Here is a 12,184-nt window from a genome sequence, read left to right on the forward strand (position 1 = left end):
GGTTTCGCCACAACAGAATGAACCGCCAACTTATCCAGCATATGTTTAACACAGCGGATGCCCTTCCAGCTTCTAACTCAGCCAGGGCTCGAACCAGTGACCTTCTTGCTGTGAGGCGATTGTAATTAGGTAATGAGTTTATTATTGATTCAATGTTTTTGTTGTCCTGTTGCACTACGGTATGTATATGCAGGGCTGGCGCGTCCATAGAGGCAACCCAGGTGGGCGCCTAGGGCGACAGAATAGACAGAGGGTGTCGGCTACATCTCCTCACTTTCGTCCGCGGTCATACGTACAATCCCACCCCCGTCTCTCGTTTTCACTTTCAGTTTGAGGGCGGCATTATCATCTTTTGCCTAAAGCACCAGTTCCGTTTGCTGGGTATGGAATCTCACTAATCAAAATTTTAAACGAAACAAAGGTTAAAATAAAATGTCTTTAACATATTCAAAATTATTATTCAATACATATTTGTAAAATATTTTATTTATTGAGTAAATAAAATAACAAATAGAGTAAAAAAAAATCTCAAGATTTTACATATTAAAAATTATTGTTAATTTGGTTTTTTATATTTATCATTTATTATGTAGTGATTTTATTATTGTATTTATTTATTATTAAATTTATTCGCTCTTTTGGTCTATTGCACGTCATGCACAGCAAAATATGGGGACACAAAACAACTCTAATAGATTTAATTTCAACAATTTCTGAAGTGTTGTCATATTGACACATACAATAGGGTTAATTGGACAAAATCAAACAAAGCAAAAAACAAATAAAATGAAATAAATTAAGATAAAATTGCTTTAATCTATTCAAAATTATTATTCAAAAATGACATTTAAAGGATTAATTTTATTGGTTAATGATTTTATTAATGATTCACTTTATACTGTATATGAAAACTCACTGGTCACAAAACAGTCAAACTAAATAATCAAATAAAAAAATCTCAAGTTTTAACTTATTGTTAAAAACCATATTAAGAAATATTTCTAATTTAAAATAAAATAAAACAAAGTCACTGATAAAATAAAACAAAGGACAAAATAAAATACAATAAAACAAAACAAAACAAAATAAAACAAGACAAAATAAAATAAATTAAAATAAATAAATAAATAAATAAATAAACAAATAAATAAAAAAATAAAATAAAATAAAATAAAATAAAATAAAATAAAAATTTCCTTCCAGAAATAATGTGGTCTGTCTTTATGAAGGGAGTGTCATGTACCTGTAGTCTGAGGAGCTTCAGAGGATTAGATCAATTAAGCTCCTTCTGGGCTTTATGTCAAGAATAGAACAATAAGAAGTGGAGCAGTGCCCTGATATCAGCTCATGCTGCTGTTTGCTCAAATACTGGCCTTTTCTTCATTACTTTTCTCAAGACACCGCTGTGGAGACCTGCACTAACTGCCTTCAGGTGAGAAAACGCGTTTATATGGATTCTGTGTCAAGTAAGAGTCTCTCTGTAGTTGTCGACAGTCATTCTGTCATCACAAGGTTAGGACTTTGCTGACTCGTGCAAACCATGACGGGGGAAACACACACGCGATTGACGTCTTTCCTAATTCATAGACAAAAATATCAGAGTATCAAACCAGTAAAACTACAAAAATACCTGAGCTAATGCTGCGTTTATGGAATAGTTTCTGTTTGTTATGCTTTTGTACGTCTGTTTGTTGACTGACTTTACTGACCAGAGCTTTTATGAAAAAAAATACTATAGTAATTTCTAAGTAAATCGAGTTTTTGAACCATACTAAAGTATAAAGTACTTGAAATAATATTTTGAGGTAATTTTATACTTGCTTCGGCTACAATCAACGACAGTAATAGCTATGAACAAACGACAGAATACATTTTCTAAATATAGTTGTATACTAGTATACAAGGAGTGTACTACAATTGACCACAGTTTACTCCGTTGTAAAAACTATAGTACTACTTACAGTAGGCTATCAAATTACAGTAGTATGTTGTAGCATTCATTAACAACATGTTGTAAATGTAAATATGATAAATGTAAGTATATAGGTATAATACATTTTGCTTTAGTATGGTGAAAACATATAACAACATATAACTACTGTACGTAGTATTTAAGTAGCCTATAAACACATTTTGCTATAGTATGGTTCAAAAACACTATGGTAACTTCTATAAAATACTATAGTGTTTTTATTTTTATTTATTTTTATTTTTTAGTTTAATGTGGTGTTTTTGAACCATACTATTGTAAAGTACTTAAATTATCATTTGTGGTAATCCTATGGTAACAGTAATTTAACCAAATGACTCAAATACTGTTGCTCGTTTTGCAACTGGGTATATTATACTACACAGCAAATTATGAGGTGTTGAATTTCTGGTGTAAGTCCCTGTAGTGTTATAGTGTTAATATCCAAGTGTACATATACTGTTTTAACACTGATGTGGGTTGAATTAAATACTTAAACACTCATTTTAGTAAGGCAAAAGAAAAGAGTTATTATTATTATTATTATTATTATTATTATTATTATTATTATTATTATTATTATTATTATTATTATTCCAGGGTGTTAAAACATATACACTTTTCTTACTCAAGTCAGTTTAAAAAAAATGAATTTATGCTAAATATGACCTGGTAGTGGTGATAGAATATTTAATCTAGTATACAGTTTTTGCATTCTTAATGTACAATTATTTACTCTCCTTAAGTGTATATATTCAACGCTTATTAAAGTGTAACTTATACACTGGGCTGGTGGGACTCGTACACCAGAAGAGAGTGTAATTTAACACCAGTGGAGTTATATGTAGAATAGACAATTTGCCCTACAGGTGTTAAAAATGTTTCATGTGGTGTGAATTTTACACTCCAAGTTTAAAATATTTTTAACTGGGGAGGTGTATATATTCAACACTTGAAAGTGTAACCTGGGCACTTTGATGGATGGACTCATATATACACCAGAAAAGTGTTAAATGCAACACCTGTGGTTTAAAATGTAAACTGGCAAACTTGCTGTGTATGGTACAATACACCCTGTAGTTAGAAAATGTTTTGGGTCATTTGTATATATTACTGTTGTTTATGTGTTACCATACCAACAATTAAATTACCACAAATGATTCAGGTACTTTACTATAGTATGGTTTTAAAAACACCACATTAACCATCGAAATAATTCCATTTAAATTTTTACAACCCCACATTAAAAACACTCCTGTAATATATAGAAGATAGTTATATATTTATATGTAGTTGGTTATATGTATTTGTTTTTTAACCATACTACAGCAAAGTGTATTATACTTACATACTTACATTTATCATATTTATACTGTATTTACAACATTTTGGTAATGAATCCTACAACAAACTGTAATTTGAACTATAGTCAACTGATAAACACTGTAGTATACTTCAGTTTTTAAAGTAAGCTGTAGAGAATTGTAGTATAATAGTTGTAAAAAAAAATACAGTATTTGAGTTATTTGGTTAAATTACTGTTACAAGAGGATTACCACAAATGATTAATTCAATTACTTTACTATAGTATTGTTTAAAAACACCACATTAAACTTCAAAATAATTCAATTTCAATTTACACAGCCATACTATACACATAATAATACACTATAGTATTTTACAGAAGATACTATAGTTTTTTTTGAACATGTAGTAAAAACTGGAGTATACTACAGTGTTTATCAGTGCAGAACTGTAGTTCAAATTACAGCATGCTGTAGCATTCATTACCAAAGTGTTGTAAATATAAATATGATAATGTAAGTATTTTGGTTAAAAATACTTTGGTTAAAATACTATAGTGTATTTTAATGTGAGGCTGTATAAATTGAAATTGAATTATTTTGAAGTTTAATGTGGTGTTTTTGAACCATAGTATAGTAAAGTACTTAATTAATCATTTAAAATAATCCGGGGGGCTAATAATTCTGACCTCAACTGTATATAGGCCTGTATATATATATGTGTGTGTGTGTGTGTGTGTGTCAGTGGATGGATGGATGGATGGATGGATGGATGGATGGATGGATGGATGGATGGATGGATGGATGGATGGATGGATGGATGGATGGATGGATGGATGGATAGATAGATAGATAGATAGATAGATAGATAGATAGATAGATAGATAGATAGATAGATAGATAGATAGATAGATAGATAGATAGATAGATAGATAGATAGATAGATATTTAAAAAGTACACAGATTCAAAGAGAACCACAGGTCAACAGAGATTACAAAAGAGCAGCTTCTGCTTTAAACTGGACTGACTGAATATTTACTATTAAATGTCTACTATTCAAAAATATAGACTATAATGTAAAATACAGTAAAACACCCTAAATCTGTTGAAACGCGTCGGCCTGATGGCGGTTGAGTTTGCAGCTGGATATTATTGGGAGATTGCTGACAGGAACAGTGAACATCTTCGCCAGAACGCATCTGAAGCTCTTAAGCAAGTTTATTTTACATTCTATGGCAAAAACACCACTGAACCTCGCTAGATCTTCCTGTATGTGTGCGCGTCCGTTATAAAACACTCACAGGACATTAATTTGGACAACTAAGTGAATATATTAAATAGTTCACCCAAAAATACACTTAGAGAGACTTTCACTTTTACTTCACCCATAGTTTGTGAATGAACAGACTTGTGTGTACTAGCTGCAGACGCGATTATGAGGCTATTTTTGCATCTTTTTTTTATTTTTATTATTTTTGCATTTTTGCGAGTTTGAAGTAATCAATCAGAGAACAGGAGAACGTACATTACTTTGATCGTTTTAACATAGCATATTAATAAAATAATAAAATTATAGTATAATATTGAGAGCTAATTTTAAGCAGCCCACCTGCAGGATCGCAGAGGCCCACGCCTACGGCCCACTGGTTGAGAATCCCTGACTTTAATAATATGATCATTTAAAATAACCACAAGCAATACGTTTCAAGTGTGTTTCACTGGAGTATTCCATAGCTTTATGAATAAACAAAACATGTTTACAGATTATGATATTAATATCATCAGGGCTTGATTTGTGCCGGATCCGCCACCTCTGAAATCTGATCCGGCAGCACCTCATTTTACCGATCCCCCTCCTCACCCACTCTTCACCTCCATCCACTGTTCACTTTAACTTTGTTCTTCGACTCCCAACCCTCTTTACTTTCGTCCGCGACAACCAACCCTGGCCCCAGCTATTAACTTACATCCACAACACCCTTCCGCTATCCAACGCCCCCCGCTCTCCACTTTCCTACGTGACACCTCTACATCCTCGGGTACCATGCCGAATCTGTTACCCCGATCTGTTCCAGGACCTCGCGATTCACAACTTAAGCACTGAACATCACCCCAGCAAAAAATAAATAAATACTATAGTAACTTAAATTATAGTAAATACGATTGTGTTTTGAAAACATGCTATAGTAAACTATTTTAATTAATCTGTTGCTGAAATATGGTATAAACCATAGTAATATGAACTACTCAATATTGTACTACATTTTCTACAACAATGAGATATACTATGTTAAAATATACTCTAGTAAAAACTATCCATATATAAGTATACAACAGTATTTATTACAGTATGCTCATTAACTATGTTCAACTATATCTAAAATACACTTTCCCATAGTATGTTTCAAAAACACAACTGTACTTACTATATAATTTTTTACATGTGTGTAAAGCTGATGAAATGAGGTGATTGCTATGTCGACAACCTATGCATTTCTGAGTGTGCCTCACACAGGTGAGTGGGCTTTACAAACCACCTGTAGAAAATAAACTCTTTTATCTCTCTGACACTTTAGCCCACACTTGCACCAGACAATAGCCCCTTTCACACATACAGACCTTTCCAAAAAATTACCAGCAATTTTCCTGAAAGGTGTGTATGTGTGAACAGGTCCTTTTTGAAAATACCGGTAAATTCGATCTGGCTATTTTCCGGAACGAGAAGTTGTAACATTACTGCTAATTTGCCGGAATACTGCGCTGTGTGAACGCAGAAGGAAGATTGCCGGAAGGAGCGTGTGCACGTCTAGAACGTGCTGACGTGAGACGTCTGCTTTAGCCAATCAGAACAGTCAGACTCATTTACGTCCGCTCAGTTTATGAGATATAGACACATTTAGCTGCTAGAAGTTAGTCAGACAACATTTATATGTTCATCTTAATGCCAACTGTGTAAATAATTATCGATAAGATGCTTATGATAAGCCGTTGTTTGTTTACTTTCAAGCTCTGCTTCCTTTAGTTGCTTGACGTGTCGCGTGTGCCTGTGAAGCAGCCTGTGAGCGCCAGCACACACACATATCACGTACATCTCGACATGTGAAAGTGTATCTCTATATGTTTTCATCGAAGTTGTTCGCTATATTGATCCATCAATAGAGTTTGTGATGTAGTCAAATGTTTACAAATACAAGCCATTTAAAGGTCATTTCTGGTTAATGATGTCAGAATTTACCAGTATTTTGGACTGGATGTGTGAATGCTCTTTTCCGGAAAAATTCCGTAACGTCCTCGCCTGTGTGAACAGCGCTTTTTTTAAATTAACGGTAAAGTGGTTTCGGAAATTTTCCAGATATTTACCGGTATCAGTGTGTGAAAGTGGCTATTGTCTTTCTATCTCTTTATATCTCTGAAAAACAAAAACATTTATGAAGTGTACTTCACACAGGTGAGTGGGCTTGACAAACCACCTGTTGACACACTCTTCTCTCTCTAAAAAGTTAAACACACTTCTCCTCCTTACTCTAGCACTTAATTCCCTAAGCACAAACCGTTCCTGTGTACAAATAGCCCTTCTTGTGTGTATTTCTTCTCTATATTCAATCGCTGAATGCCTCCTCGCTTGCAAATGGCTTTGCAAAGTCAAGCTGCTAAATGACTAAGTGTAAATGTTTTACAGGAGTGTAGATGTGCCGGTGCGCAGCAGAATGAGCCGGAGGAAGAGGAGGAACAGCCGCAGGAGGAAGAGCTCCAGCAGCAGTAAACGTGAGTGTGGATCTAAATGCGTCTGAGGGTCCACGTGTGCAGGATTATCAGCTAAACTCTGTCTGAGTCACGCTTAACCCATGCCTGATGCACAACCCAGACACGAGAGCCCGATTTACACACACACCAGCCCACAATGTGCTTCATTACAGTAAATGAAGCACATTACAGTTCACATTAAGGCACATCTCCTAATTTATCATTTGATTTTTAATCTCATTTATTTGGTCAGGGAGTCATTCATTCATTTTCCTTCAACTTAGTCCCTTATTTATCAGGGGTGGCCACAGCAGAATGAACTGCCAACCATTCCAGCATGTTTTTATGCAGCAAACCAGTACAGGGAAATTTCAGAGATTAGTGTAAAATACAGTTGGCACTTAATTTAATGTACAGTATTAGCACTCAGAAGATTCTTAGGTAAAGTTGTGCTCATAAGTTTGCACACCTCTTGCTAAATATATACAAATATTATCATTTCAAATATGAGGGATCATACAATTTCATGTTGTGCTTTTTGTCCCACTTTTTCTCAAAACTAATGTTTATTTACAATTAAACTTACTAGCCCATTAAAATATTATTGAATTTCCTCGTTCAAAAGTTAACATGAATTTTTATTGTCTGACATTACCAGGATGATACACATATTAATGTTTAGGGATAGTTGTTCTGGAGTTTCTTGTTATTTGTTATTATTCTAATTAGTTAAAAAGTTAAACATTTAGGATAATGTTATTTTTGGAATGTTCTTAGTACATTTAAAACATCCTATTTTTTTATATGATGTATTAACATGATTTTTTTGTTATAATGGAGACTTTTCACAAGACACATTTAACAGTCATCATAATCTTAAATCCCTGAAAATGTTTCACATTTGTTTTTTTTTAAACAATAGTTGAAGTCAGAATTATTCGCCCCCCTTTGAATTTTTTTCTTTTTTAAATATTTCACAAATGATGTTTAACAGGGCAAGGACATTTTCATAGTATGTCTGATAATATTTTTTCTTCTGGAGAAAATCTTATTTGTTTTATTTCAGCTAGAATAAAGGCAGTTTTAAAATTTTTTATGAACCATTTTAAGGTCAAAATTATTAGCCCCATTAAGCTATATATTTTCCATAGTCTACAGAATGAACCATCTTTATACAATCACTTGCCTAATTACCCTAAACTGTCTAGTTAACCTAATTAACCTACTTATACCTTTAAATGTCACTTTAAGCTGTATAGAAGTGTCTTAAAAATATCTAGTCAAATATTAATTACTGTCATCATGGCAAAGATAATATAAATCAGTTATTAGAAATGAGCTATTAAAACTATTGTTGAGAAATGTGTCTTCAAATTCACACTGTGCAAAAGACATATTGAGTTGAGGCAAATTCTTTTACTTATTGGAGCTTAGTTTGCCACTTGAGCATGATAAAATGATCATTAAATGTAAGAATGGTTTTTAAACCACAGCGGTTCAAACTGTAGTTCTGCCGAGTGACTAAAAAGTTATCAGCATCATGGTAAAAAACTGTACATTTCTAGTCAAACCACGCCTCTGCAATCTCATACCAAAAACGAAAATAAGGGCAGTATTAGCTATAAATGTGGGAGAGCGTTGATGTTATGTGATTGTATTGTATTGCACAATTATATAGAACAATTAAATGTTGATTTAAAATCAAAAAGTAATTCACAAATATTTGAAAATGAGATGATTCATCTATCTATGCGGTGTAAACTGGCCTTAAAAAGCACCATCTTTTAGATGTTAAGGCAAGGTTCTGACTCTCTGATCCTTCTTGTCAAAGAGTACGGGTGTAACCCCAGTGTCCTGGCCAAATTCCATCCATATGTTGTTTTCAGTCGTGTCCTACTAGTAATCCCTATCCATTGACTTGTCTCAATCACTCACCTGTCCTCACCTCCTATCTGCTTGTTAAGTTGTGGCATGTTAAATACCATGCTCGTGTTGTTTTCCGGTCCATGTCTCTACTCATTTAAATTGATAAAACTCTTTTGCAATAGCCATTTTTGCCCTATTTACTTACATCACATATTAAATCATTTACATTATCACAGTTAATCATAGTTAAAGTTGCTAGTGCAGCTGAAGTTAGACCACAAAAACAACTGAATGGAATTTCAGTAGAGAGCATGGCATTACTGAAGATTTTTCTCATTCCTTTTGTCATCAGAAGATGTTTAAGGTGACCCTGAGCATGGAAAAATATGCATCATGTGTGATTTGTGCTAACTGTTGTTAGAGTTTGATATACTGCAGTTTGAGTATAAGTATGGGGTTGATTGTGTTACTTTTTAAAATAGGATTCGGGTGATGATGTTAAATGTATTTGTGTTACTTGTTCCCTTTTATGTGATAAATGTGATGATGGTGAATGTAATTGATTGGTGAAGCCAAACACAAATTTCCACATGTGGACACTAAACAGTCAAAGTCAAAAATTGACTTCAATATCTGGAGTACGTATCAGATGTACATAATTGATTACGTTACTCAAGTATGCCCATGTAAGTTGCACAAGTGTCCACTACTAGTGGAACATCTGAATGGGTTTAAGTGTGGTTTATTTATAAACTAATTTCGAGAGGATCACGTGCTTATGATCAACACGGCTGGCACTTCGTTAGCTCCGTAATCTGCCCTAGTAGATGATTACGGAAGCATTATATATAACCAGAGTTTTCCACTCCAGTTATCTTCGTCTTGAAGTTTCCCCTCCTTCCCTTCTACTTCCCACCCTTTTTTCGGATAGGGCGACATGGTATCCCAGTGGCTAGCACTGCTGCCTCACTGAAAGAACACAGCTGGTCCAACCTCCTATGGGGCCGGTTGGCATTTCAGTGCGGAGTTTTGATGTTCTCCCCGTATTCGTGTGGGTTTCCCCTGGGTTCCCCGGTTTCCTCCCACTGTCCAAAAGCATACACCATAGCTAATTGACTAAGCTAATCGATCTGCCTTCTGGCCTCTGTCCATCATTGCCTCCTAAACTCTCCCCATATCATAATTGGCTTCATCAGTCTCTCTCCTCTCCACCAATCAGCTGGTGTGTGGTGTGCGGTCTGGCGTAAAATGGCTTATTATTATTATTAATCCAAATTATCACCAAAGACAACCCTAGTTTACACTTCTCACACAGCGACAAGCAGGGGAGTTCTTGAGACCTACCTGAGCTCAAACTTCCCTGTCACCCTTCTAACAGGAGGGAGCCCCGGGCTTGAGGATATTACGAGCTCAGGGCTCTCTGCCGGGACAGCTTGCCAATTACACTTTATTGATTATCAGCTAACTGTGAACTCTTGAAATGGAATGCAATAAAAAGTAATTTGCTTAGCTTACAGCAGGGCTATCCAATTGGCGGCCCGTGCGCCGAACTCAGCCCCTGACGCAATTAGTTCCGGCCCTCCAATTAGTGTGACCAAGACATCAAAAATAAATTTAGTTCAGTCAAAAAATGGCCACTATAGTTATGAAGTGACATGCAATACAGAACGAGGTGCAGTGATGTGACATTAAGCGAGAGAGTGGCGCGAGCAGCCCAAAACATTTGGATATGTTTGTAGAAAAGGCTTTTTGTACATGGAATGAAACTGCTGCAACTAAACAAAGTTATGCCAACTGTGCGCTAGTTAAAAGTTCTGAGCTTGCACATTGAGGCTAATACTGTCACGGTACATTGAAAGGATGGAAACAAAAAGGTAGGATCCAAATTTTTTAATGAAGAAATAATAGTGCAGATAACAGAAAAACAACAGGACGTCCAAAAATCAAAGTATCAAAACAACAATAAAAAACAAAACAAGAAACTAAAGCAAGGTACGGGAACACAGCACATGAACAACATACCATACAAAGACACGAGACTCAGCAACATCAAACGGGCACAGGGTGTATAAATAGTCCAAACAATCAATAATGATTCAGCTGCGTGTGTGATCAGTGGAAGTGAAACCTGGTGTATGTGTAGCAGAATGAAGGGATTTGTAGTTCATGACGTTCACCAGCGATCTCTGCAAAACTTGATTGCCGGTGAACATGACAAAAACACACGCATGCTGGATTAACTATAGCAGCGAGTCGTTCACATATTGTGTCTTTTTTGCGTGCAAGTTTGTTTTTTCTAATGTAAGAATATTTGCCAGTATGCGCCCTCAAGTGGAGCAGCGCACTTGCGGCTTTCCGAGCACACCCAGAGAAAACAAATCACACTATAGTGGTGAGAGTTGTGCGTGGCGTTCAGTGCAATGTAAACAAAAGATATGTTAGGGGAAGTATTATAAAATGATTATGTATGTATGAACGCAGATGATAACAACAGTTAATTTAAATACTTAATTAATATAAAGCTTAAACTCACATTAGATGTGATAACCGTGAAACCATGATTATACTTCAGACTATAATCAAACAACCAAAATCTATAATGCACTTCAAAAAATAACTTATGAATGTGTCTGAATGTAGAAGAAGCCTACTTAAGCAATAGACTGAAATACAACATTTGAATATGTTTGTAAAAAAAAAAAAAAAAAGCCTATTGTACAATGCAGTGATGTTATATAGTTTCAAAATACAACATATTAACATTTTAATATAGAAAAAGCCAACGCGGGTCTCTTAAGAAGCAAAAATACAACATATTGGCTCTTTTATGCTGTTGTGTCATCACTCATATTGCAAGTCATATCTATCCGGCCCCTCATTTGGGATGCTTTTCATGAACTGCCCCCTGTCCAACTAATTGAATAGCCCTGCAAGGAATTATTTGGTTTGAACAAATTGTAAGACATCAAGTCATTTTCAACTTAAGGGAATCGCTTGTCACCCCCAACTGGCAGTTCTAGTGTTATGTTTATTAGGGATGGACTGCATTTTCATATGAGCGCTTAGGAACTACAATGTTGTGACATCACAATTGCAAATTGGTGCAAGAGTTGACATATTTAAGAGTTGATCGATTTTCTGTCAAAATCAAGGGGTCAAAAAGAGTATGACAATGTAAGCTTCCCCTAAATACTTGATAAAGTGGAACACACTTTAAAACGGAAGTGGGGATTCCCCTGAGGGGAAGTGCTTAGAGAGGTTTGTGAGTGGAACGCAGTCATACTCAGTCTGTGCTGCACA

The 12,184-nt window shown here is 35.0% G+C and overlaps 1 protein-coding gene across 5 annotated transcripts in view; it reads left to right on the top strand.

Annotated features, from left to right (window-relative positions):
- Positions 1–1,201: 1,201 nt before the first annotated feature.
- The window catches only part of pdzph1 (PDZ and pleckstrin homology domains 1), a 40,162-nt gene continuing 29,179 nt past the window's right edge, over positions 1,202–12,184 (top strand). For 4 of the 5 annotated variants that reach the window (XR_012386086.1, XR_012386087.1, XM_073914368.1 and 1 more), the window contains exons 1-2: positions 1,211–1,432; positions 6,954–7,039. Coding sequence is in view for 3 of the 5 variants with exons in the window: in XM_073914368.1 (XP_073770469.1) it covers positions 6,982–7,039 (58 nt within the window). In the remaining 2 variants the exon portion in view is untranslated. Of the gene's footprint in view, positions 1,433–6,953; positions 7,040–12,184 lie in introns of all 5 variants that reach the window. The other variant, XM_695179.11, reaches the window with a different exon arrangement.

This window comes from Danio rerio, chromosome 10, assembly GCF_049306965.1.
Source record: "Danio rerio strain Tuebingen ecotype United States chromosome 10, GRCz12tu, whole genome shotgun sequence".
Classification (NCBI taxonomy): domain Eukaryota; kingdom Metazoa; phylum Chordata; class Actinopteri; order Cypriniformes; family Danionidae; genus Danio; species Danio rerio.